Here is a 26,113-nt window from a genome sequence, read left to right as displayed (position 1 = left end):
GGTGTGTGTTGGGGACAGGTAGTGGGGGAAAACCAAAGTTCTCATGGTAAGTGCCACCTATGATGGGAGGGGGAGGATGCAATACGGGTGAGAGGAGCATAAAGAAGGAACGCTACCTTCTAACCATACAGCCTGCCCTCTGCCCCCTTCCTCACTCACCGTCCTGCCTCTGAAGAGCAGCCTGAATGCTCCATCTGAAACGCTAATCTACACACATTCCCCTCTGGCTCACACCGCTCCGGGATGAGGCCCCTGGTGGCCCCTTCCCCAGCCTCATCACTCACTCTCTCTCCAGCAAAGTCTCACCCTCCTGGCAGGCTGGAGGGCCTGCACTTCCCTCCACACCCAGCTTCAGCTCCCTTGCTGGGACTGCCTTCAGTGCTCAGAAACTCAGCTCAGGCGCCACTCCCTGCAGAAGACCTGCCTGGACCCTCCAGATCAGGCTCCCATGGGCTCTGACACACCACCAGGCCTCCCCACCCATCCTGTACTCACGTGCCCCCAGCCTATCATTTACCATGTTATTTTGAGATGATTCTGATTACGACTCAATTTCTTGTGCTAGATCTCAGGGGAGGGCCTGGGGGAAGCAACCCCGTGTCTTAGCACACCTGTGCACCCATAGCACCAACCAGGTGCTGCGATCAGGAATGATTTCTGAACTAACCTGGACCCTGTGCATCCATGGTCTGAAGCCACAAAAGAAATGGTTTTACACTGTTCTCTCTAGTGGACTGATCCTCTCTCTACTCCATGCCCCGCCCCAGGCCTTTAAGGCAGGTGCAGAAAGCCATGGTCTGGGTTTCAGGGTGTCACAGAGTCAAAGTCTGCAAGGATAAGTGACCATCTGAGGGGACAGTCTGTGGCCAGTCTGACTCAATGCTCTTATTTTATACACGGAGCAATAAGGTCTAGAGATGGGAGGTGACTTGCTCTTGTCTCACAGGGAGGGAGGGTGGAGTTGTGGCTAGATTTGAGTCCTCCTGATGCCACTCTTACTCTACCCCATGCCTGCGTCCTGGTGGGAGCAGGGAGAGGAGAGGGGAGTGGGGGCAACAACAGAGGGATGGATGGGGCTGAGCCACCGTTAGGAGCTGATGGGCACAAATGATAGTCCGCCTGCCCTGCCCACTTACCCCTCGACCACAGAGGGAGGCTCGAGCCTTTAGATCTGGCACCCACTCCCTCTGCTCAGCCTGCAGTGTTGCCTGGCTCTCCACCAATTTGTCTTTAATCACGTTTGGACAGTCTCAAAGTGCCTGATGATTTTTCAAAGAGAAATCAGACTTGGGAGCTGGAAGAACTGGGGGGGGGGTGGGGATGAGAGGGGAAGGGGGATGAAGAGGGGGTCAGAGTACACAGCTCCCACCTCAACAGCCAAAATCATGAAGTCAATTAAATTCATATCCTCTCACAGACCACAGGGAATAGAATATGGAGACAGTGACCTGATAAATCAGGGAAAGTTTTTTTCTCTTTCCTGAATTACAGGCAATAAGACAATTTAATGACGGTTTTCAAGGCTATGAAGGGTTATGAGAGTGAGCAAGATGATTGCCTCTTTCTTCCTTTTTCTTGAAAAAGGAAAGGAATTAAGTTCCTATTACAGCAGGAGGGAACTGGGCCAGGTTCGGGAAGGCAGATTCTAGCGGGGAGAGTGGAGCACAGGAAGTTGTCATTTATGCAGAGCCCAGCATGGAAGGAAGAAGCGCCTGCTCCCAGGCTCCAGAGAGCAGGTTGGGAGCTCGGCATCCTCCATTCAGTGGAACTCCTTGCCCCACTTCACTTCACTTTTCCCTGCTCACTGCCACACTGCATCTCATTCCTTGTTTCTCCAACATTCCTCTCAAGCAAACCTGAGATTCAGAATCCTGGCCATTTTCCAACCCAAGCAGTCCTGCCCCTTCCACTGATATGAATCCTTCCTCCCTCCCTCCTTTCCTTCTCTCCTTCCTTCCTAACCTTACTGGCCTCACCTGCAGGAAGCCCTCCCTTATGATCCTCACCTAGCATGAGTTCAGCTTGGACTATACGGTGCAAGTGGTCTCAGTCCCATTTCCATGCTGTGTCTGTTCAGCCTCATCCCTCCACTGGGGGCCTCCAAGGGCAGGGGCTGTCTCCTCCCTTCCAGGGGTCCCACTTCACACTGGGATCTGCCCCACCACCCAGCCCAGAGGGCGTGCCTAACCTAGTCCCTCCTCCCTCTCTCTGTCTTGGTCTCAGGGCACTTCCAGGACCAGGATGAACTCACTGGTTTCTTGGCAGCTGATGCTTTTCCTTTGTGCCGTCTCCTTCAGGGAGACCTTAGAAAAGGCGGCGCCCATGGAGAATCCTAGAGCCACAGGTATGTGTTGTCTGGGAAGAAGGGTGGGAGGGAGCAAGTGAGTTGTCGCAAAATGAGAGTTGCCATATTTTTCAGATATGGCTGGTCTCTTGACATGAATTTAAAGCTGCATTTAATGGAAACCTAAGACTGATACATGCAACACATTTAGGGGCCTCACTAACTTTGCAAGCAAGGAATGTCTTGCCACTGTTACGGACATCATGAGGCTCACCCAGGTTCAGGTGCTTGTTAACCACCGAGCTCCTGCATGGTTTTCTCTGCTCTCCGCCAACCACCTCTCTGTGCAGATCTGCTAGGAAGGAATTTACTATGCAAGTTTGTCTTATCAGTGACCTCAGTTCCTTTATAGGAAATTTGAAAAAAAAAAAAATAACCTACACAAAAGGACAGATCCTTAATATCTGTCAACATTATGAGTTCATTGTGAAACTGATGACCTGGAGAAACTGAGGCCCAAAGAGGTAAAGAAACGTTCCCAAAGTCACTCAATCCAATGCTGCAGAAACCCAGCAGGCACTGAGCTCCCCAAGAGTGCCCTCTACAGGGCATGAGCTAGGACGGTGCTCATCCCCAAGTCAGGAGGGGGGTTTAACACTGCTGGGTGGTCAGCTTGGCCTCTGGGGACCTCAGTTCCTCTAGCTATGGAACTTGCATCATTCTCTCTATACACAAGATATCATTGTGCCCATAAGCTATCCCAAAGCAAAGAGAACATGGCCCTGGGTGTCCTTTGCCAAGTGTGTCTTCTCTCCTGGGATCGGGTGTTCTTTCTGGGTGAGGGAGGATCCCCCAGAGAATAACATCATCACTGCCCTGGGGACATTGAGCTCTTGGCTCTTTTTGGCAAAAGCTTTTAGGTGATGCTAAAAACAACAGCCTAGGCAGTGATCCTACTGCTGGGATGGTGGCTGTATCTAGAAAGGAAGTCATCGTCCCTCCCATCTCAGCCAGGCCCAGGGCCCTCCTAGGAAGATTATAACTAACTCTGGACCATGCCCACTCTTCTCCAGAGTATGCCAGGGCATTGAAGAGCAGGGCTCAAAGCCAACTACCCTCCACCCAACACACACCCACTCACACCCCAGACCTCATTTCCACTCATCTCCTGCCACAATTCGCTGGGGTCATTGTCTGCTGAGAGCTAGTTGCACTACTTTACTGCTAAAAAGTATAGTGCACTTAATGAGCCTTGCATGTGAAGTGCCTTCCAAATTAGCCTCATTAACCCTCAGTATGAAGGGGAAAGATTATACCTGGAGTGGGGGAGGTGAGCTGGTCGAGGTGACCCAGATAATTTCCCTTCTTTGTTGAAGTCCTTATATAGCCTTTTAGGGTTCACACTTGTTGGGCGTGTGCAGGCACAATGGTCTTAGCTTCACTTTCTTCATTTCTGTAACTACAAGCTTTTCATTAGCTTTTATATATTTAACAAGCATTTTTGAGGCCCTAGTATGTGCAAGGCACTGTTTTCAAGACTCTGAGAGGCTCAGAGATGAATGAACATGGCCCTAACCGCCCCAAGGAGTCTGTCTAGTGGGAGCCTGATGCAGGGGCGGGTCAGCCAGAGAGCCACGAAGAGGAGCAAAGCTGGGTGTCCAGCAAATACTTGAGTTTTCTTTATTTCCAAGCTCTACCCTGGTTGCTTCCTAAAAAAAAAAAAGTAATTCAATATAAAAGACATTCAAGACAATTCTGTAAAACATTTGAAATCAAAGCTATGTTGAAGAAAGGAGGAGCAAATGGTCACACCACCCAAGCTAAGAGGCTGCTGAGCTTTGAGCTCTGAGCTTCCTAGGGGTCAAGGAACAAAAGAGAAGCAGAGGATGGGGATGTGAGTAGGTGTTCCAAAGCCGTCTTTCCCGGGCCCCGGCCTCACGTCCGCCTCTCCCTGTGGCTCTGTCCTAGGCCCGCGGCTCATACCCCCGGCGCTCCTGGCCTCCGGGGCGCAGAGCCCGCGGTGCGCGGAGAGGAAGCCCGCCGCTGCCGGGCCGAGCCCTCGGGGGGCCTCGCTGTGCCCTCCTCCCGAGAGCTCCGCTGGGCCCCAGCTGCCGGGCCTGTGCGCCCCCCGCAGTCGCCTGATCCCCGCCCCGCGCGGCGGCGTGCTGGTGCAGCGGGAGAAGGACCTGTCCGCCTACAACTGGAACTCCTTCGGCCTACGTTACGGAAAGCGGCAGGCGGCGCCGCCCGGCAGCCGCGGCCGAGGCGCCGGGCAGGGCTGAGCGCGGAGGTGCGGCCTTAGACCTTCCAATCCCGGACGCGGATCCGAGCGTGGCTCGGGGCCGGGGCTGGGGGCGGGGCAGTGGGAGGGGCCTGCAGCTTGTTTCCTGAAGCAATAAAGGGAATGCTGGCGTCTCACCCGCTGGTGATCTGTGGCTAATTTTTGCAAGCGGCGCGGATGAGATTGTTCCCCTTCTCTCTCGGCTGGATGCTTAGCTGGTTTTAAGATGGCTTTAGTGTTATCAAGGTCAATGATTTTCAAACTAGAGGTAAAGGACCAAGTTGTTTTTTCCCCCAATTCGGGGCAGATCGGTACTTTTAAACACACACACACACACACACACACACACACACACACACACACACACACACTGAATCTCTATAAGACTTAAAAATAACTAAAAAGAAGCCCAAATTGGATGCTGCTTGGGTGGTGTTACAGCAATATCAAATAGCTATAAAAATTTCTGAAGATGTTCTCTTAATTCCTAGACCTATGTCACTGCAGATGGGTAACCAACATTTTTCAGAGGGCCATGAGCCGACACCCACACTTTGAGTAGCACTGATCTAGGGCAGGGGAAGGCAGATGGCTTAAGTACCTTCCCCTTTCCCAGGGAAGTTTTTAGCCAGTCGGACAGCCTGATCTGGAAGATGATGCCAACCATTGCCCCATCCACTGAGGTTTAAATAACACCTTAGTTCCCCAGTCAGACCTCCACTGGGGTGCTTGGCCACAACCACAGTGAAGCCCCACTCCATGCGCAAGGAGTGTCAGCAGTGCACTGGGCCATCCATCTGCCAACCCCCCCTCCCCCTGCCCCGGAAACCCTGGATGGGTCCAGTGCTTTATATTCATCACTTCTCTACATCCTTTGAACCACCCAGGGGGCTGAGCATGTATCAACCCCATTTTCACAAGTGAGAATCCTGAGGTTCAGAAAGATAAATATCTCACTCAAGGCACACAGCCAATGAGTGGCAAGCCATTTCAGACTCCTGGCTTCCCCATTGCACTGTCACACCTCTCTGACATGGCAGGGTTTCCATCTGAGTCAGCTGTGGTGAACATCAGGAATGGTCAATCTGCCTTGTGGGGACATTCCTGGGGGCCCCCAATAGCTGGGGAGTTTAAACTGCTGTAGGAAGGAGTAGAGCTTGTCAGTTGGGAAACTCCAGGAAATCTAGGCTTCTAAGCCCACAAGAAAACCCAGCCCTATTTGACAGCCTCACGCTACACGTACCCTGCTTGGTTTTGGCTGCGCTGGCTCTTCGTTGCAGCACGGGCTTCTCTCTAGTTGCAGCGCACGTGCTTAGTTGCCCTGCGGCATTGGGAACTTAGTTCCCCACCAGGGATCGAACCCATGTCCCCTGCATTGGAAGACAGATTCTTAGCCCCTGGACCATCAGGGAAGTCCCTACCTTGCTTGGTTTAGAATGGAAATGTTCTTTCCTAGAAGGATTGTGTGGTCCACCACCACTCCGTGAAACACCAGTGTTCCACCCATTACAGAAACCAGGACTCCATAGAATGGAGGCAGAATCTTGTTGCTATGGCAATGAGATAGGCTGCTATGGGAACACGACAACCTGCCCTACCCCCATCTCTACTCTGAAACCGTCCTCCAGGATCTCTCAAATTATTGGTACTGCTGTGAGCTCATGTCCTAGCATGCATGACAGGGTGATGCTGTTGATATTTCATCCCCCAAAAGGCCTGGGGTGTGTCTCTGTACCTCTGGGAGAGGAATCATAAACTCAACAGCTATTCTGTTAAGTGAGTTATTCTCCTATTCCCTGGACCAAACCTTTCTCTGATGAAGTCTATGCATAGGAAGAAGCTAATGGATCTCTAAAATCTGCTCTTAGCCAACCTAATTTTACAAAATTTCCTGTGATCCCCCCTAACTTCTCCTCGTGACCTCAAGTTTAGGCAGATAGAAGGCAGGGGTGTGTGTGTGTGTGTGTTGCTTCAGGGGCAGGAGAGTGAAATGTGTTCTCTGGTATAAGAAGCAGGCCTGTGTGTGAGAAGGTTTGTGTAAGAAGAGTAAATGTGAGAAACATACATGTGTCTGTGTGATGCTGTGTGTGGTGTGGCCCCTCTAACTACATTTCAGACCTTACTAGCTCCCACTGCAACCCAAGTGTTCTCCAGGATCTATGTTCAGCTGCTTCAGTGGGTAGCAGGAGAAGAGCTGGATCCACCTGTCCTGGTCTTCTTGCCCAGGACTGTGCCTGTGAGACCCCAGGCTTTGCAGCTCTTGGCCCCATATGCTGTGAAGGGATGGGGATCTCCATGGGATGAAGGGATTTTTTGGTTTCATGAGGCTCCCGGCCTGACTCTGAACTGATTGGAGGGAAGGTACAGGCTGTGAGGGGCCCCAGGGACTCCCATCTACCTCCCAAGACTTCTGGGTGGGCTCAGAGAGCTAGGGCACCAGAGCCCAAAGACTTGGAGGTAGGGCTGCCTAGGGGCTCTCAAACTCTCTCCTTCCTGGGAACTCTAGACAGTCCCCAAGGGGCAAGAAACCAGGAGGACCTGGGCATCCTTCCCTGGGGAATGGGAGGTAAGAGCATCTCTTTCCATATTCCTTTCCTTTTGGTAAGTCTGTTGCACTAGTAGGGAAGTGGTCTCATGCCCCTAAGCAAAGGAATATGGGGGTCGGAGGTGGGAGGGATGCAGGGGGATTTATGCCTCTAGTATCACTAGTAATATATTAACAAGCAATTTTTTAGTCCTGTGGTGTGCCAAGCACAGGGCTACTCCATTTCAACCTCACAACAACTGCAAGAGGTGGGCAGTATTCTTGGAGAAGTCAAGTAGTGCGCCCAAGGTTGGCTGGCAAGTTAGAGAGCCCAGAGTGAGACTCTCACATTCTAATTCCAAGTATCATAATCTTCCTATACACTACAGTCTTTCCTTTTTCTCTGGCCCTGCTGTGTGGCAGAGCCAACCCTCTTCCTGAATGATTTGTCTTGGGTAGCAGGTCTCTGGCAGCCAATGTAACTCTATCCCGATGCCTCTCCAACTTCTTTAATGACAACACAGGTGAGGTTACCAATCCCCAGAGCAGGTCTCCTCCCCTCAAACCTCCTGTTTGGGGTCAGGCATCTGACTTTTGCCCCTGTCTGTCTCCTTTCTCTGGAAGCAGCTTCCCCAGGTCCAGACTTGGTCATAGGGAGGCAAAAGATGTCAAGTCCCAGGGGAGTTAGTATGCCCTTCCTCGCCCTTCTTCCATTTTAAAACATCAGAGCCCAACAGGCTTCCATACTCAGCTCAGAGCAGGGAGCCTGGAGGCCAGCAGGACTGGTTTTGGTTGTTGGGAAAGCCAGAGCAGAACAAAGAGCCCCCAGTTTCATCCTCTTCGCGGGTTTTGCTTACCTATATTTTCTCTATTATCTGTCCAATAGAGTCTTAACAGCAGTCTCATCTGCATGTTACCTTCACAAAATGTTTAAAGGTACCACTTTTGACACATTCATGTCTGCTCACACCCTAAGCCCCCTAAAAGATAGCAAAGGAACAAGAAAGGAATAAACTCCCAAGGACAAAGAGAAGGGAACGGAAACCACAGCAGATGAGAAATGACAACCAGATATTGAAGATGGAAATTAGATGGAGGGCTTGGCAGAATGAAGGAAGCTACAACCTCAAAGCCAGCAAAAAGGTCTACTGAAGGGCCATAACTGATTCACCCCGAGGACCAAGTCTCGGTACTTGGAGCTACCTGGGACAATTTCTAGACTGAAAACAGGGGACTGGCTGGAAATCTCTACATGGAGAAGTTAGACTTCCTGAGTCCCCTATCTCCAGCTAACACAGCAGGCTACCCTGCTCCCCCATGAGGAAGAAGCTAGAGGCTTTCTCTCTCGAGGATTCAGTAGAGACCTCTAGTCAGGGGGTCACAAGCACAATGAGGGTGGGGATAAAGAGAGTGTCTGAAAAGAGGGAAAAAAGAGAGTGGACTGTGTGAAAGTCTGCCTGGGTGAGCCCTTTCCCAGTTTCTTCCCAGAATGCAGGGCACAAGGACCACCTCCCCAAATGGGAGAGAGAAAGCCCCAAAGAAAAGACCGACAGATACTGACATTGAAGGGTACCTACCTTTGTCCGTTTGGGCTGCTTTAACTAAGTACCACATACTGGGTGGCTTATAAACAACAGAAATTTATTTCTCACAGTTCTGGAGGCTGGGAAGTCCAAAATCAAGGGACCCCGGATTCAGTGCCTGGTGAGGGCCCACTTTCTGGTTCATAGATGGCTATGCTTTTGTTGTATCCTCACATGACAGAAAGGAGCAGGGAGCTCTCAGGGGTCTCTTTTATATGGGCTACTAATCCTATTCATGAAGGCTCCACCCTCATGACCTAATCACCCATGAAGGCCCCCCACTTCCTAATATCACATGGAAGGTTAGGATTTCAGCATATGATTTTGGGGGGCACAAACATTCAGTCTATGGCAGTGCTCCAGGGAAAATCTGCTCAAAGCCCCCATCTAGAGTGGGGTACACCAGCTGTGAGTCTTGCCCCTGCACACCGAGTTTCTAGGCCCCTCCACCTGTCTGTCTTAACCCTGAATGGAGAGCCAAGTTGTCCCAGGAGCTTGAATAAAACCTCTAGTTTGGAAGAGAAGACCAAAGCAAACAACACAGAGAAACCAGAGACACCATGAAAAAAATTAGTCTGTAATTAATATCCTCAGAGGGCATAAGAGAAAATTTTGCACTCATAAAACAAGTAGTGGATGCAATAAACATAGGAATAATCAAAGAATAAGAAAGGGCCTTCAGAGGTTAAAATTACAGGAGGATATATTTTTTTTAAGAAATAAAAGAGTTGGAACGTCAAGTTAAAGAAATCTCATAGAAGGTAGAACAACAACAAAAAAAATCAGGAGATAAAATACAAGAAACTTAGAAAACAAACAGAAGTTGCAATATCCTACTAATATGAGTTCCAGAAGAGAGAAAAAGAGAAAATGGAAGGGAAGAAATGACCAAAGAATTAATGCAGGACGATTTCCCAGAACGGAAGGACACGAATTGCCAGGTTGAGGGCATCCATTGAGTGGATGAAGCACATGAATAGAAAAAGACCCATGCCAGGGGTAAGGAAAGGTGGTGAAACCCACTAGAGATCAAACCATAGAAGAGTCTGGAATCAGAGTTGCACCAGACTTGTTAAAATCAGAAGATATTGGAAAAACAACTTCTAATTTCAGAGGGGAAATAAGTTTCAACCTAGCATTCTATTCACACCCAAACTCTAAAGAGTAAGGGTTGAATGGAAACATTTCTAGACCTGCCAGGACTCGAAGTGTTTACTTCTCCTGCACCCTTTCTCAGCAAGCTTTGGAACACATCTTCCACTTAAATACAAGTGTCACCTGAGAAAGAGGAAAACCCCAGAACCTGGACATAGGAAGCCACAGAGGAGAGCAGCAAAGAGATCCCCCAGGAACACCGAGCACTGAGCTCCTGGTGTGCAGGAGACCCAGGAGCACCGAGCCCCCAGGAGAAAATCCCACTGGTGCATTACCTGGGCATCACACCAGGCGAAAGGGGCTGTGGAGCAGCTGGGCACAGAAAAACAAGGAGTGGGAAAGGGGCGGGAGCAATGATGAACTTAATGAAAAGCAAAAAATTACACAAGGAAATGTCATTGTAATACACCATGAATGTTAATTTAATTATAATAATCTAAGTACTGGCTTTTGATTTTGCCAAAGTTGGAGGGACGGAGCATAAGAGAGAGAAATCCTTAATTACCATAAAAGAAGAAGAAATAATGAATAAAATTGAAAAATTAAGAAATGGCGGTTTAAGCATAATCTTTAGGAATATGGACAACCATCAGTAGCAAAATTGCTGAGAGAGTTGAAAGGCGTTGCCTCTGTAGAGCAGGACTGGAGATGCTGGTTATCCTTAAAAGCCTCTGAGTTCTACTGGATTTTAAAACTAGAGTATTTATATACGTCAATCCCAATCTCCCAGTTCATCACACCACCACCACATATATACACGAATATGTATAAAATGGATAACTAATAAGAACCTGCTGTATAAAAAAATAAATAAAATAAAATTCAAAAAGAAAACCCCGAGAGTATTTATTTTTCTGATAAAAAAGGAAAGCGAGAAGAAAGGAAGAAAGGGGTCCATTTTCTAGGAAATGTTCTCGGGATACCACCACTTCCCTATACTTCTGTTGGTGACACTCTAGCGCACAAACCACTAGCACCCTCGCATCAGAACCCCCGCCCCTGCATCACCACCCCTCGCACAGCACAGACACACACATGCTCCACTGAGCTGCTCCACCATTACCCCTCCTCTGGAAAAGGGACCTTCCAGTTTAAGCTTTGTTTGATGATGAAACAGACCACCAGTGCCATTTGGGGAAAAGCAGTTTATTATGTTTCTAGCTTTCATACCTCAGGATACGGTGTCTGGTCCCACTACATTGGGTGCATCTCATTTCAGGAGTACTCCTTCGACCAAGCTCTCCCACCAAGCCCCCCGCCCCCTTGCCAATCCTGTCCTCCTCCCAGGCGCTTGTAGTTCCCAAGACCTGGGTGACCTGCCTTCAATTTTCCTGGGCCACCACTTGAGCAGGCCTCAGGTTGGGATCACCCCAACCCTGTGGCTGAATTCCTGTTCCTCCAAGGCCCTCAGAACAAACAGCTAAGGACATTTGGCTCCCTGCAGCTCCAAGGTGCTCCCAATCCCAGCCCCAATGCCTTCCAAGTAATTATTCCCTCTCGAGGGTCCACCCACACAAGGCAGCCCTGGCTGGTTATTAAACTCTGTTCCGGGTCTGTTTTTTCCTCTCAAGGCCCCAGCTGCTCATCTCTGCAAGCTCAGTGCTCCCATCTGATTGAAAAATTCCTCCCAGGAAGCAGCTGGGCCCTCCGGGGTTGGGGAGTTAAGTGTGACATGGGGAGGAATACAGGTGAAGAAAAGACGTGTCCATTTTTATCTTTTCTCCTGCTTTCTCGTTTGCTTTTTATGAACAGAAGCAGTACCGGCCCAGAGATATTTAGCTCCCCAATTCCAAGCCTCAGTGAGTCTGACCTCTTTGCCACCTTCCCCAGGGCAGTGGCCATGGCAAGAGTTTTCCACTAAACTAATGCTGGTGGAAATAAATCCATGCTCCTTTCAAAGTAGCAGAAATCAGGCTCTTGGTACCACACAGCCTTCTCTCCCTCCACACTTCAGCTCCGTTGGTCCCTCCCAGTCTTGATCACAATCCCAAATCTCCTTGGGATGATTATCCTGGAGCAAAGTGGGATTTGGGGGCATTTTTAGAGAAACCCTGAGCACCACTTGCCTCCTGAGAGATTCCCAGAGCCCCATCACCCCTCTGAATGCCCCTGCCCCCCACTCTGCACACCCAGCCTGGGATCTGAAGAGAGAGGAGAGGACAGGACCCAGGCGGGATTTATGCTTCTCCGGACTGGTTCTCACGTCATGGGTCTGCCCCAGGGGAAAGGGCAGGTGCGGCCCAGCCCTTCCCTCTGCCTCCAGCTCCGCTTCCCCCGACCTCAGGTGACGCAGCCTGGGGCCTCGACGTGGGATCCTGGGGGGCTTCTGTGAGAAACACTGGACCCCTGGGCTGATGGGGCCTGCGAGATAACCTGGGAAGGGTCCCTACCCATGCGCCGTCCCTCCCACAGCCCAGGGCACTGGCAGGCCCAAGTTCAGAGGGAGATTCTCATGGAGTTCCACCCGCCTTCCAATCATCCTCACCCAACAGGGAAAGCGGGGAGTAACAGGCTGGGCCACCTGGCAGGGAGTCAGGACACATAGAATCCTAAAAAATACTGGAGCTGACTGTCCCAGGGTCGGAGGTGACCCCACGCAGGGCATTCGCTCTCACTGGGCAGTGCTGACTGCTCGACAGTTCTTCCTTAGAACGGAACTAAAACCGGATTCTTTCTCCCTGCCACCCTTTAAGGGCCTCAGCTCTGTACGATGAGGCTGTACAAACGGGTCTGACTCCAATTTCTGTGGAAGAACTTTCAAGGGCTTTATGATCCCTGGGGCTTCTCTCTCCCAGCTAAGCTTCTGCAGAGCTGCCCTCCACGAAGCTTCACGGCTTGATTTCAGGATCCCTGCTCATTCTGACTCCAGGCCACAGTCTTGCTGGGATGTGGTACCCACTGTCCTGTCTCAGGATCTGAGCCCCACAGGAGTTGAGGGGGTGGGCTGAGAGCAGCGTGTGAGAAGAGCAAGGAGCGGCTGCCCCTCCCAGCCTCTGAGCTGGAGTCATCAGGAGAGACAAGATACCACCGTTTCTGGGCCCTGCTACCCTCCCAGGGGCTGATTTCCTCTCCTCTGGTCCCTGCAACTCTGGTCTATAGTTTGACAGTTGTGTCTTTCCTGGGGAAGTTATTCACTCTTCTTATTCACACTTGTACCCACTGCTGGTCCCAGGGTCAGTACTCACATGTGCTGCACCCACTGGCAGGAGACAGGGATGTGGGCAGGAAGGGCATTTTTGGTTGGAGAGTGCCTGGGGCCCCAGAGGGCTTGGCCGGCTGTTGGGACCCCCAGCCCTGCCTTTGCCATAGAAGAGTCCTGAGTACTGACCTGAAATACAGGTGAGGGTCCTGCTGCACTCTGCCGGGCATCTAAACTGCAGTGAGGCCGGAGCTTTACAGAGCTCCCTCTCCCCCACAGAAAGCTCTGTGGGCTTGGCAGACTCAGCCACAGCCCAGCACCCCTCTCCTTTGCATCCCATTGGCTCTGCCGGTCATCTGTGACACACACAGCCCCAGAGAGGGGCCCGGAGTCACAAGGCAAAGCGCTCAGCTTGTCCTTCCCTAAGTTCTCTGAAGCCTCAGCTTCCTGTCTGAGCAGTGGGGACGATGGTCCCCACTTCACAGAGCTGTGCAGAAGGAATGGTGTTCGTTTCCGTCACCTTTGTAACTCCAGCATCTAGAAAAGTGTCTAATATATAAGAAATGCTCAGTGGATACTTGCTAATAAATGAAAGAGCACTGAGACCTACAGGGATGCTTAATAAATATTTATTCAATCTGACAAGACAGATGTTGCCACTTTGAGGGGTTCTTAAAAGTTCTCCCCTGCCCTCAAATGCTTCCCCCAATGCCAACCACAGGGCCTGAAAATTCTCCAGTGAGAGTTTATACCAAGAAACACCAAATTCTCCCATCACTTGGTAAGGGTGTTATAATTTCAGAGATCCAAATGCATTAATTAGACAACACGTTGGTAACAGAGATTAGCTCCTCTGGTTAAGTTCTTACTGCCCACAGTCGGTGCAGAGAGCAGTGCCCTGAATACACAGGACTTGGATACCAGACTGTCTACCCAGGAGGGTGCCCTGGGGCCACCCAGCATCTACTTCATCTTCCAGATTGGAGAACTGAAGCCCAGAGAGGGGAGGGGGTTCCCACGCCACACAGCAAGTTGGTGATAGAGTCAGAACTAGAAGCCAGGTCCCTGACAGCGATGCCAGGGCTCCTTGCACTGCTTATCACGGTTCACTGGGCACTCATCTGATGAGTACTAAGCACCACTCTGGGCGAGAGGCAGATATACACACACAGAAATAATTCCGAGACAGGACAGTTGAGGTCTGTGCTCTCACAGAAGGCTCGTGTCCGCACTGTGGGAGACCCCAGCAGAGACAGTCAATTCCAGGCTGAATCCGCGCCTGCTTCACGGAGGAGATAGTGATATTTGAAGAGCGAGCAGGGAGAAGCCAGGAGAGGACATCCTAGGCTGAATAAATAGCACCCATCCTGGGATTTAGGGGCCAGGTGAGTGTGTGGTGAGCTGCCCCTGACTGCTTGTAAACTACAAGAAAAAGGGAAGGGGGCAGAGACAGAGCCCAGAAAGGAGTTAAGGCCAAGCAGAAGGAGGAGGAGGGGTTGGAAGACCAGCTGCCCCACCTCGCTCTTTGGCAGCAGCCTCCCCACACCCCCAGGGCTGCCCTTCCCTTCCACCAATACTAGGTCAACTGAGGAAGGACACACGCCCCCTGCCCCCAGGCCCCTACTTCCAGAGGAAGGGCTGTGCTGCACTTTCCCATAAACAGCCACTGCCGACAGAGGCTTGGAGGGAGGCAGCATCGAGGCCCCTGGGTCTGGCTCTGTCAGGGAACGAGCCAGGAGGGGTCACCCATGTTCCAGATGGGAACACTGAGATGCAGCCTAGGAGAAGCTAGTCAGGGGCACAGCCAAGGTTAACCCAGAAGACAGAGCTACAAAGGCAAGGGGTGAGGGAGACTGGCTGAGGGACTGGAAACCTGGGTTCCATGCTTGTCCCAGCCCTGACCTTGTCCCCTAGCAGTGCTGTTTCTCATCAGCCTCTGTCTTCCCTGAGGGGTCACAGGGCCAGGCCGAGACAGGGCTACTGGCGTCACTGGGCACAGCCTTGCTTTCCCACAACCTTCCTTCCTCTGGCTCCCCTGCTCCGCGTCAGAAGCCTGATCACCCTTCACCCACTTAGCTCAGTCCCACGGAGGGATTTATTACTGGCTGCCCTGCCATCTGCCCCACGGTAATAAATTAGGGCAGAGCAGAATCGCAGCCATCCCAAGTGTGGAGCATACAAAAGGAGAAGGGTTCTTCAGTGGATCCCAGAGAGAGCTGGGACACAGGCAAAGCGTGGACCCAGGGGAAGCGTGGACCAGTGGAGCAGAATGCCTCGCTGGGGACTCCTGCTGGTGCTCTGGGGCTCCTGCACCTTCGGTCTCCCCGCAGACACTGGCGCCTTCAGACGGTAACTGGGAGAGAGGGTGGCAGGGGAGAAGGGATCCTCATTTTCCTAACACCTAGGCTTTCAGATATGTGATGTCACCCAGTCCTCACGACCAGCAGGGCAGCAAAGTTTATGGTTCCATTCAGAGAGGTCAGGTGACTCGCCCAATATCACACAGCCAGCAGTGGCACTAGTCAAGCCTGGAAGCAGTGTCTTTTGATCCCTGACCAGAGCTTTCACTTCCTGCATAGATCACCCTGCTAGGCAGTGGGGGCACCCAGAGATGATTGAGACATACTCCCTGCCCCTCAGGAGCTCACAGCCTAATTACTAAGAAGGGCGCAGTACAGTTAAGTCTACCAAGGAAGCAGCACAACATAGTGGTTAAATGCAAGGCTTCCAGGACTGGGTAGTCTTGGTTTAAATTCTGCTCCACTAGCAGAGCCAACTAGCTCTGGAACCACGAGCAAGACGCTGAACCTCTCCAGGTCTCAGTTTACCATTTTTAAAACACCTATTTTACAGAGCTGCTTTGAAGACTGAATGAGATATTGCATGTAAATCCCTCAGCCTGGTGCAGGAATGCTGTAAAAACCCAGCTGTTATCATACTCCAGGGTGGATTATCACAAATGTTAAAAGAAAGGCTTAAGGCAGCCCGAAGGTGGGAGGAGAGAGACCTAACATCCATGTTTGGTTCCAGGCCCTGTGGGAACAAGCAATTCTTGAAGCCTGCAGAAGGGGAGAGGCAGGGGGGTGGGGGGCCTGTGGAGAAAGGGTTTCAGGTTTGGGAGTGCAGATGGGACCAGAAGACCTGAAGGTAAGAGGGCAGGTTTTAATAACAGTAATAGTTGCTAAGTCTGTAAAATGCTGAGGAATTCACAGGATCGTGTCCCATATCTCATCTCAAATCATCCTCCAAACAACTCAGCAGTCCCATTTTGCAGCTGGGGACACTGAGGCTCCCGGAGGTCACAAGTAAGAGGCTGAGCCTGGACACACACTGGGCCTTTGGTTTCCAAAGCTGGTTTCCCCTGCTCCAAGGCTCATGGAGAGTAGCTGCTGGGTTGGGGGCATGGTGTGAGAGAGCGGGGGGCTTCCCAGCAGCAGGGTGTGCCTGAGCGCGACCCCACCCCCAGGATAAAGGCAGGGAAAGGTAGAAACATTCTCCCTTGTTCTCTTCAGAAAGAGAAGAAGAATGGAATTGGGCCAAGGTGAAGAGGGAGTCAGGCTTTCAAAACATACTTACAGGAATTTTGCTACCTGCCATGTGCAGGGCATGATGCAAGGCTCTTTGGGAGATCCAAACAGCAGACCCCATTCTCAAGGTGTGTCATTGCCTTTACATACACAAGTGCCTTTTACTTACTGAGCAGTGGGCAGCTTGCTTAATCTGCAAAGTGCTTCTCCGTGGTGGGTACTACCATTCAGTCCATTGTTATAGAGGAGTTAATGGGGGCTCAGAAAAGGCCCAGAGAGGTTAGGTAAATTGCTCAGAATCACGCTGGTAGGAAGGGATTCAAGTATGTCCCCACAACCACTATGCCCTCAGCACCAGGCAGCATGAGGCTGTGCAGTGCTGGCTGTGAGCACCCGGCGAAAACGGAGCAGGAGCCCAAGCAAAGGTGAGGCCACTGTGGAGGGAGTTCATGGGGCGAGCTTCCTGGGGACGGGGGTGCATGCTAGGCTTCGAAGGATGAGCGTGCTGGGGTGTGGGGAGGGAAGAGGAAGGGGAGAAGGAAGGGACTTTCTAAAAGGAGAAAGGTAAAAGTAAAGGTCCAGAGAGGAGGTTGTTCATAGTAAATGGTGGAAAATGAGCCCTCCTTGGGGTCAAGCCTTCTCTGCCCCTCCATTTTCCCATCTGTAAAATTACCCAGCTCATGAGATGGCTGAGAATCAAAGAAGATCAAAATTGTGAAAATACTTTGTTGAAGAGCAGACTATGTTATGAATTTGACAAGTCATTTCCGTTAAAATATTATACCGACAGGCATGAAAGTTGCCTTCATGTTTGTGGGCATAGCGGGGTACACAGAATACACGGGGTGTGAGAAGGAAAGGATAGTGCAAGTACAGAAAAAGAAAGAGGGCTGCAACCCTGGGACCCCCCACCAACAGCTCAGGACATCCTCCAGCCTCTGGCACACAGCCTTCATGTCAGAGCCCAGGGGACCCTATATGGGAAACGGGGCCGATCACACCGCTTTGAATGTCTGCTCCATCGCTTCTGAGACACCTCACTCCTTATCATAAAGTGAGGATAACGACAGCCAGCTTGCAGAGCTGTCATGAGGGTTACGTGGGTGGGGTGGCGTGCACAGTGTTTGGCACTCATGTGGTGGCAGCTCAGTATGCTGTGAGTTTCCCAGGTCTAATTCTGCCTCCCAAAGGTGATAGGAAAGTGTCAGGACAAGAAGCCGAGGGACTGGCACTGAGGCTCCAGAAGGCACATCTTTCCAAGGACAGGCTGCACAGGCACTCTGGAGAAGCCCACCTCTCCCCCACCGCACCCAGTTCATTCCGTCCACTGCACCCCACAGTCCCGGCTGGGCGCCTGCCCGCAGCATCCCACAGCCCCCACAGGCCACTGAGGGTGTCTGCTGCCACCTGCAGGCCCCATGTGGCACTGCCCCCTCCTGCCCAGCCTTGAGAGGGGCACTCCCAGCCTTCACCTCCTTAGAGGGGAAGTCAGTGCTGTTTCCTCCTCTGTCTCCTGGCCTGCTGGAGCCCCTTGAAGGCATTGATGATCTTTATATCTCTAGTATCCAGCACGGTGCAGGCACAGAGTAGGTGTTCAACCTGTGATTATGGAATGAATGAATGAACAAATGGCCTTGCAGTGATAAGGATCAAAATTAGACAACAGGAGGAGTTAGTTGAGGGTTATTTAATACCAGTGTAGGTGACCATGGAGGTTTGTAAATTCTCCTCTAGAGGCCTAAGGGTTCAAGAGTGATTCTTAGGTGCCTGGGCTAAGGTTAGGGGTAGTTGTATCAGAAGCTTCCGGAACTCTACCATTATTATGGGGCAGGACAGAGCCCTTCTACTTTTTCTTACTCCGTCATGGGCCAGGATCTTCCTCAAGAAAATGCCCTCCGTCTGGGAAAGCCTGAAGGAGCGAGGCGTGGACGTGGCCAGGCTGGGTGCTGAGTGGAGCCAGCTCACCAAGACACTCTCCTTTGGCAACCGCACCTCCCCCGTGGTGCTAACCAACTACCTGGATGTGAGTGCCCAGCTCGGTCCCTTGGCCCCCACCACCTGCCCTCTCCTTTTTCTCTTGGGCCTAAGGCTTTCTTTGCCCTTTTTGAGCACCTCACAAAATTCCCATTTCACAACTGGAAAGCCTGAGGCACAGAGGGCAGGAAGGAGCCCAGAGGCAGGGTCAGGTTTGGCACTCAGGAATCCAGGCTCTGGGCCCCAAGCCCAGGTGTCAGGGGTGGGCAGGAGGGGTGTATGACCTCAGATGCAGGTTTCTGTGACCAGGCTCAGTGCAGCTTGACTACTTACTGCATCAGTGGTTCCTTAAGGCTTGGGGCACCTTCCTGCTTCATTTGCAGTACTTTTCTTTTGCCCTCTTGTCTCACCGAGCCTCCCACTTCCTGGGAAGTCATAAGACAGTGCTAAGCCTCCCACCCCATCCCTGCTGGAAAATGGAAGCCCAGAGAGGCTGCATGATCTGCCTCATCTGGCCCCAAGTGCCAAAGGGGGTATCAGGCAAGACCCCAAGGCCCAAGGCTCCCTGAGCCCCTCAAGCCACCTCTTTCGTTTCATCCCTGCAGACCCAGTACTATGGCGAGATCGGCATTGGCACCCCACCACAGACCTTCAAAGTCATCTTTGACACGGGCTCAGCCAACCTCTGGGTGCCCTCCACCAAGTGCAGCCCTCTCTACACGGCCTGTGGTGAGACCCGGGACCTGGGGTGCCTCCTCAAAGCCCCTGCCCTGTCATGCTTGGGCAGTCCCACCTAACACCCAGTTAAATCCCTCCTGCTACCACTTGAGCTGCTTCCTCCCCGCCTCTGCTCCCACTGCCCCTGAGAAGAGAGAAGAAGAAAATGTCCCCCATTTTTCTTATATGGCCACCAAGGTAAAAAAAAGCAGGCTCCAGGAGCCCCCAGCCCACCCAGAAAGCCATTTCTCACTCCTCCTGAGATTGGGAGAGGACTGAATTCTCAGACCCATTCCAGGCTCCTGGGCTTTGCCGTCCTTACCCTCAGTGAACTTACTGAATGCTTACCGTGACCAGAATCTTCTCCCCACCCTAGTGTTAGCAATTACTTTAAAATACTTCATTTGAGACAAAATTCTCAGAGATATGAGCACATTACAGGGGCCCAAGGTACACAGTCCTTGATTGATGAAACACATTTTCCAAGCCTCCAAGCTCAGGGCCACCCTGTCTCTGCACTCAGGCCTCAATACATGGGCCATACCCAGCGCCTGCCCCCGAGCCCCCTGCCTGGGCCTCCCTTGGCCCTGAGCCTATGTCTCCCTGCCAGAGATTCACAGCCTCTACGACTCCTCGGAATCCTCCAGCTATGTGGAGAATGGGACGGAATTCACCATCCACTATGGATCTGGGAAGGTCAAAGGCTTCCTGAGCCAGGACCTGGTGACTGTAAGTGAGGATGTCCCAGGTCATCTGACCTCCTGCCCTTCGTGTCCCTAGACGTCTCCTGCCACCCTAGGGCCTGTGGTTGGGGAAGGTGCAGGCCAGTCCACCGTGGAGCCCGGAGAGCTGAAGAGCACCCTCCCCTGCTACTTCTCTCCAGAGCTGCAAAGCACCGGGGCAGAGCAGACCTGAGCTCCTGGCTCAACCTGGGTGATTTGTGGAGGCCTTTACATCTAATGCACTCATAGGGTTTGTCCTGAGCCCCACAGCCTGCAGTCAAGTAACCTGCCTGAGGTCACTCAGCTCTGACTGGGCTCTTAACTAGACCCTAGACTGAAATCCAGAGTCAGAGTCAAGGTCAGGGGTATTGTCATCCTTATGGTCAGCATCACTTTTGGAGTCAGGCTTAGGTTTTAAGGTCATAGTTGAGTTTAGAGTTTGGGATTAAGGTCAGTCCTGGTTTTCATTGTCACTTGGCCTGTGTCTGATCCTCCTCCATTTCTGGGTTTCTCCAGCTACTGCTCTGACAGAGTTAGGGGAAGGGTACTAATGGAACTGAGAGGAAATCAGCGTGAGCCCTTACTCCCCCTTGTCCGTGAAATTAGGGAAAAAGGAGCATGAAGGGCAGGCCTGGCTGTGCTGGAGAAATCCTTGGCCCATCATGGGGGTAGGGGACCAAAACCCAGCCCTACCGATGTGAAAGCTGGGCCACTGGGGAGCTCCTGGCATCTCTTTTACGACTGCTTGGCAGTACCACCTTCTCAGCCTCTGCCCCTTCCAGTCCCTCTGGACTCTACTGCCTACATGTGTATTAGGAGAGGTGATATGCATGCAGTGTTGATGAAATGGTCTTACCCCAGATCGTCACACCCTGGGGCCTGTGTGTGCCCGGGGGCCCCAGTGTGGAAGCCTAGACCAGACCCTGGCCAGGATACAGGTCGTGGGCTTGGTCTCCTCTGGTCCTTCCTCCAACAGGTGGGTGGAATCACAGTCACACAGACGTTTGGAGAGGTCACGGAGCTGCCCCTGATACCTTTCATGCTGGCCAAGTTTGATGGTGTTCTGGGCATGGGCTTCCCTGCACAGGCCATTGAGGGGGTCACCCCTGTCTTTGACCACATCCTCTCCCAAAGGGTGCTGAAGGAGGACGTCTTCTCTGTCTACTACAGCAGGTAGGCCTGGACTCCAGGGGCAGAGGCGGGGAGAGGGAAGGAGGCAGGAGAGCTGGGAGAGTAGGAAGAGAGTTCTGGGCCAGGATTTTGATGTATTCAGGATCAGGTGGTATTCAATCCATATCTAGAGCTACACTATCCAATATGGAAGCCAATGCTTAAATTAAAATTAATTAAAATTAGGCATTCAAATCCTTAGTCACACTACATATTTCAAGTACTCAGCAGCCGCAGTGACTAGTGGCTACCACTTTGGATAGTACAGGTGCAGCACATTTCCATCTTTGTGGAAAGTTCTTTTACTTTCTGTTCAGTTCAGCACTGCTCTAGAACAAGAGGAGAATGCAGGGTGGGGATGATGGGAAGTAAGGCATTGTCGTGACTGGCGGACCTCCCTGTAAGGGCCCTGGCTCCTCTCACATAGACAGCTGACTTCATTCATTCATTAATCCCTTCATTTATCTGCTCATTCACTGATTCAACAAATATTGGGCACTGATATGACAAGCATTGTGCGAGGCTCTGGGGGTACAGCCATGAACACGGTGTACAAGACAGAGTCCCTGCCCTCACAGAGCTTACAGTCCGGCAGGGAAGACAAGAAACATTACAACGTGATGGGCAACAACAGGGGCCATGAGGCTGAAACCCCGTGCTTTCAAATCTAGGCTGAGCTTATGTGCAGTTCAGCCAATCTTGGAGAAGCTGCTATCAGCTGTTGAGCAGAAATGTGATCTGCTCTCAGCTGCTGGGTATGAGATCAGAAGGGTGAGAACAGGAGGCCAGTAGCAGTGAGGACAGAGGGGAGGGTCAGTGTCCAGAGAAATCACAGAGATGAAATGAAAAGGAGTGTCTGGTTTGGTGAGAGAAAGGGAGGGATTGAGAAAAGGCCACCAATTGGCTGTCAGGGGCAGTCTTGGGAAGAGGTGTTTTAGAGGCCAGGCAAGGGCAGATGGCAAGCAGTGAAGAGGTGGATGTGTGTCAGGAAGGCAAAGGCAGGTGTAGGCTGCCCTGAGAAATTTGTCAGGGGAGGGAATGCCAGGTGGGGTGCAGACAGAGCTGCACAGAGAAGCAGGGAAAAGAAGGGTGGGTGTTTTTAAATGCTGGAGGATGCCTGAGTATGCTTGCAGGTGGAGGAAGAAGCCAGTGGAAAGTGAGAGGTTGAAAATGTGTGAAAAAAGAGGAGATAACTGAGGGTATAGGAGCCTGGAGGCCATGGAAGGGAGTAGGATCCCAGCAAACAGGAGGAAGGCGGGCCTTGTTGAGGAGAGGGCCTGCCTCTTCCTTTACACTGGGATGAGAAGGAGGGAACATCCAGAGAGATCTTGCAGTGTTGGGAGAGAGGCAGAGGGAAATTGTGCTAGCACATATGCATATGTACTGGATTTATAAAAATGCAATTAATTGCACTTGCACCAATAACGTGCAACCTACACGCTATGCACCCATGTGCATGCACACTTGCCTTCTACTATGAATGCTGGAAAATCCCATCTCTCTCTCTCTCTTTGTCTCTCTGTCTCTGTCTCTGTCTCTGTCTCTCTCTCTCACACACACACACATAGAGGAAACCAGCCCTAAGGTAGGCCCTGAGCTTTGGGAGGCATCATGCCACCTGGAGGAGAGGAAAGCAAGGGGCATCAGCTTCGGATTGGGCACCAGGAGCCCTGGCTCCAGTCCCCCACTCAGGCAAGTGACTTCAGGCAAGTGACTTCACCTCCTGGTGACTCCATTGTCTGTAGGGTAAAAAGAGTGCGTAATACCCACCCTGCCAAACAGCAGGCTGGTGGGGCTCACCTGAAACAAAGTCTTCCTTTCTGCTGTGTCTCTTTCTCTGCAGAAATTCCAAGTAAGGAGATGGAAACCCCCCCACTTGGCCCTGACCCTCCAGAGCACCTGGCCCAGAATCACACATGCCACCTGCCCAAAACTCACCTCAGCAGGCCCAGGCTCCGCTGGATGCCCAAGTTCTCTGCTCCTCCTTCCTGCTCTCCTCATGTCCCTGCCCACCCCCACCCGACAGCTCCCAGAGGCCCATCCCGTGTCCCGTGCCCCTGCGCAGCACACAGCTACCCGAACCCAAGTGAGGGTGGGGCTGATTTGTGTCTTGTTTGCACTCTACTCACTGTCCTTGTGCCTGTTCCTTCTCTGTGACCTCTCTGGGGGTGCTTTATTGGGCGCAGCCAGACTAACCTGGGACCACCTCTGACTGGGCTTGGGAAGGGGCAAGACAGGTGGAGAAGCGGCATGTTCTGCAGCTCCCTAGCCTTGCCGTCCGCCCCGCCTTCCTCTGCCCTACCCTGCACCTGTGCCCAACTTCCCTTGTTCCTGGGGTTACTGAGTCTCGAGGTTGTGGGTCTCCAAGAGCCTCTGATCTTCCCTTCAGGAATTCCCACTTGCTGGGGGGAGAGATCGTGCTGGGAGGCAGCGACCCGCAGTATTACCAAGAGAATTTCCACTACGTGAGCGTCAGCAAGACTGGCTCCTGGCAGATCAGAATGAAAGGGTCAGGAATCCTCAGCCCTCCTCACTCTCTAAAAATGCTGCTGCTGCTGTGGGTGGGGACTGGAAGGGGCAGGGTTACCATCCTGCCCTCTCTCCTAATGCAGCCGCTTCTTAAGGTCCAGCCAACATTTGCTCTCTGCCTGCTTCGTCCAGGGATGGGGAACACTGAGATATATGGTTCAGAGGGGAGGGGTCCTACTGAGAGGAAGCGGAGGGTCACTAAGCCACATGCTGAGGGACAGGCAGCACCTTTCTTCTTCCAGCTCATGCATTACCCCTCCTTCACTGCATCACAGGACCACCAGCACTCCCTCCCATCATCTGCCCTCACTCAGGAAAGCCATGCAGCCTGGTGGTGCCCCATCAGCCTGCTGTCCATCTGTCTGTCTGACTGTGTGGCCTCCCCCAGGGTGTCTGTGAGGTCGACCACTTTGCTCTGTGAGGAGGGCTGCATGGTAGTGGTGGATACCGGTGCATCTTACATTTCGGGTCCCACCAGCTCCTTAAGGCTGCTCATGGAGACCCTGGGGGCCAAGGAGCTGAGCACAGATGAAGTAAGGAGCTGGCAGGGAGGGCACTAGGGGTGGGGGGAGCATCACCTGGTCCAGGCCCCCAAATGACCCTAGGAAACATTCGGTCCCAAATGAGACCATTTCAGGCCTTCCTCTCCTGCCTCTCACACTCTTCCCATATGTGGCTTGGTCCCTGGGAGAGGGGACTGGGGACTTGGGGACTGTGCCCAGCCCTCTCCAGGAGAAGGGCCAGGCCACAAGCACAGGGCTGTGTCTGCTGGGGGACCTCCCACGCTCAAAGGGGCTCCCTTGACCCTCCCCGCCGCCAGTACGTCGTGAACTGTAACCAAGTGCCCACACTCCCTGACATCTCCTTCCACCTCGGAGGCAGAGCCTACACGCTCACCAGTGCGGACTATGTATTACAGGTGAGGCTCTAGTCTGCCCCTCGGCAACAGGGAGGAAAGGTGGGCAGGGGCCCTCAAAAAGAGACAAGTCGTTATGCACAGATTACCTGCTAGACCAGTTGTTCTCAAACTTGGCTGCACATTAGGGTCACCTGGGAGCTTTTAAAAATCCCCGTAATAAGCCACATCCCATACCTATTGATACCTCTGGGGGTGGTACCTGGGCATCAGTGTTTTCAAAACTCCCCAGGGGATTCCAACTTGCAGCCAAATTTGGGGATCACTGTGCTCATCTCCTGATCTCCATTCTCGTCAAATGCCCCCAGTAATGTTATGCTCCTATACTCTTACCTGCTTTTTATATTCAGTGGGTTTAGAGGTGTTAAATACCTCGTCTAGGACCAGAAGCTCTGCCAGACTGTAAGCTCCTGAAGGCAGCACTGTGCCTGATGCATTGTTAGCAGCATCCAGCTTAGTGCCTGCATCTCGGAGGGGTGCGATCCATGATGGTTCAAAGGGCCAGGATGTGATGGAGGCCCGGTGTGGATGGGGGACTGGTGGGGGGATGTTGCTGACGATGGCTGCTGGAGTCAGGCAACGTGGTTATCAGCTGGGCAGTGGGGAAACCCTCTTGTTTCCTGCCAGGACCCCTACAATAGTGATGATCTGTGTACACTGGCCCTCCATGGTCTGGATGTCCCACCGCCCACGGGGCCAGTCTGGGTCCTGGGTGCCAGCTTCATCCGCAAGTTCTACACGGAGTTTGATCGGCGTAACAATCGCATTGGCTTTGCCCTGGCCCGCTGAGGCCCTCTGCTGCCCTGCCGGTCCTGCCCTCAGCTCTAGCCCAGAGCTAGAGCACTCTCTGGGACTCTCCAACCGCTGCCTGTGCTTGTGCCCTCACTCAGGGGCATGGAGCACCTCCTGGATGTGCGCCCTGCCCCCAGCACCAGCTCTTCCCTACTTTGAGGACAAACAGAATAAAGACTTCATGTTCACAACCCCACTGTACCTGGGTTCACTAGGGTTTGAAACAGAGGGAAGCACAACCAAGAGATCATGTGCAGACAGGAACGTGACAGAATGACAAACTATATGTTCACTCACAAGCACAGGTTCCTGCGTGCAGGGAGGATGCCATCCATCTGACATCAGCGGGGTTCGAGTGGAGTTGAAGGTTTACACAACCTTGGGTGGGAAGTTTGCAGAGAGCCAGCCCCTTGAGGACCAGGGCTAGCACTGTGGCAGCGGACTGTGGGCCAGAAAGATGGTCCCAGCTCATGGAAGCCAGCCTCAAGCTCAGGCTCTGCGCTCAGGCACTGCAACCCCCCACCCCACATAGCCATTTACCCATGCAGTCTAAGGCACCAACACCTAAAAACGTAGAACATCAGAGATCCGACCGATGCTCCCTTTTTACATGTGGAGAAACTGAGGCTCAGAGAATGAAAGCATTTGGCCAAGGGTGCTCAGTGAAGTGTGAAAAATCCAGACTAGCCTTCTAGCTGCCCGTCTGACTCAGGTCTGGGGGTTCCCACCTTACCACATACAGTTGTACCTTCACAGGTTCAGAGCTTCACCCACCCTGGTATGGGGCCAGGTGCACAAGC

At 52.3% G+C, this 26,113-nt stretch overlaps 2 protein-coding genes across 6 annotated transcripts; both read left to right on the top strand.

Annotated features, from left to right (window-relative positions):
- The first annotated feature begins 2,241 nt into the window (after positions 1 to 2,241).
- Positions 2,242 to 4,567, top strand: KISS1 (KiSS-1 metastasis suppressor). The gene is made up of 2 exons (XM_036825565.1): positions 2,242 to 2,344; positions 4,253 to 4,567. The coding sequence occupies exons 1-2, from the start codon at positions 2,242 to 2,244 to the stop codon at positions 4,564 to 4,566; spliced, it is 417 nt and encodes a 138-aa protein (XP_036681460.1). The 3' UTR covers position 4,567.
- Positions 4,568 to 15,159: 10,592 nt separating this feature from the next.
- REN (renin) lies at positions 15,160 to 25,500 on the top strand. 5 transcript variants are annotated; one of them, XM_036867685.1, is made up of 10 exons: positions 15,160 to 15,315; positions 18,366 to 18,516; positions 19,073 to 19,196; positions 19,795 to 19,913; positions 20,883 to 21,079; positions 22,920 to 22,928; positions 23,466 to 23,585; positions 23,994 to 24,138; positions 24,426 to 24,524; positions 25,149 to 25,499. In XM_036867685.1, exons 1-10 carry the CDS (start codon positions 15,236 to 15,238, stop codon positions 25,308 to 25,310), a joined length of 1,206 nt encoding a protein of 401 aa, XP_036723580.1. In that variant the 5' UTR covers positions 15,160 to 15,235; the 3' UTR covers positions 25,311 to 25,499. The 5 variants fall into 5 exon arrangements, with proteins under 5 accessions (XP_036723580.1, XP_036723593.1, XP_036723571.1 ...); XM_036867676.1 differs by lacking the exon at positions 15,160 to 15,315 and adding an exon at positions 16,791 to 16,918 and having other exon boundaries at positions 25,149 to 25,444; XM_036867698.1 differs by lacking the exon at positions 22,920 to 22,928 and having other exon boundaries at positions 25,149 to 25,500.
- The last annotated feature ends 613 nt before the right edge of the window (positions 25,501 to 26,113 follow it).

This window comes from Balaenoptera musculus, chromosome 1 (assembly GCF_009873245.2).
Source record: "Balaenoptera musculus isolate JJ_BM4_2016_0621 chromosome 1, mBalMus1.pri.v3, whole genome shotgun sequence".
Taxonomy (NCBI): Eukaryota; Metazoa; Chordata; class Mammalia; order Artiodactyla; family Balaenopteridae; genus Balaenoptera; species Balaenoptera musculus.
The sequence above is the reverse complement of the archived record's forward strand: the minus strand, read 5'-3'. Positions and strand labels throughout refer to the sequence as shown.

What these genes read in the sequence shown, in the direction of transcription:
- KISS1 (XM_036825565.1), top strand. Translation starts at nt 2,242, where the DNA reads ATGAACTCACTGGTTTCTTGGCAGCTGATGCTTTTCCTTTGTGCCGTC. An exon ending in GGAGAATCCTAGAGCCACAG is followed by an intron (nt 2,345 to 4,252) that starts GTATGTGTTGTC and finishes GCTCTGTCCTAG; the next exon opens with GCCCGCGGCTCATACCCCCG.
- REN (XM_036867676.1), top strand. Translation starts at nt 16,836, where the DNA reads ATGCCCTCAGCACCAGGCAGCATGAGGCTGTGCAGTGCTGGCTGTGAG. An exon ending in TGGCAGATCAGAATGAAAGG is followed by an intron (nt 23,586 to 23,993) that starts GTCAGGAATCCT and finishes GGCCTCCCCCAG; the next exon opens with GGTGTCTGTGAGGTCGACCA. An exon ending in AGGAGCTGAGCACAGATGAA is followed by an intron (nt 24,139 to 24,425) that starts GTAAGGAGCTGG and finishes CCCCGCCGCCAG; the next exon opens with TACGTCGTGAACTGTAACCA.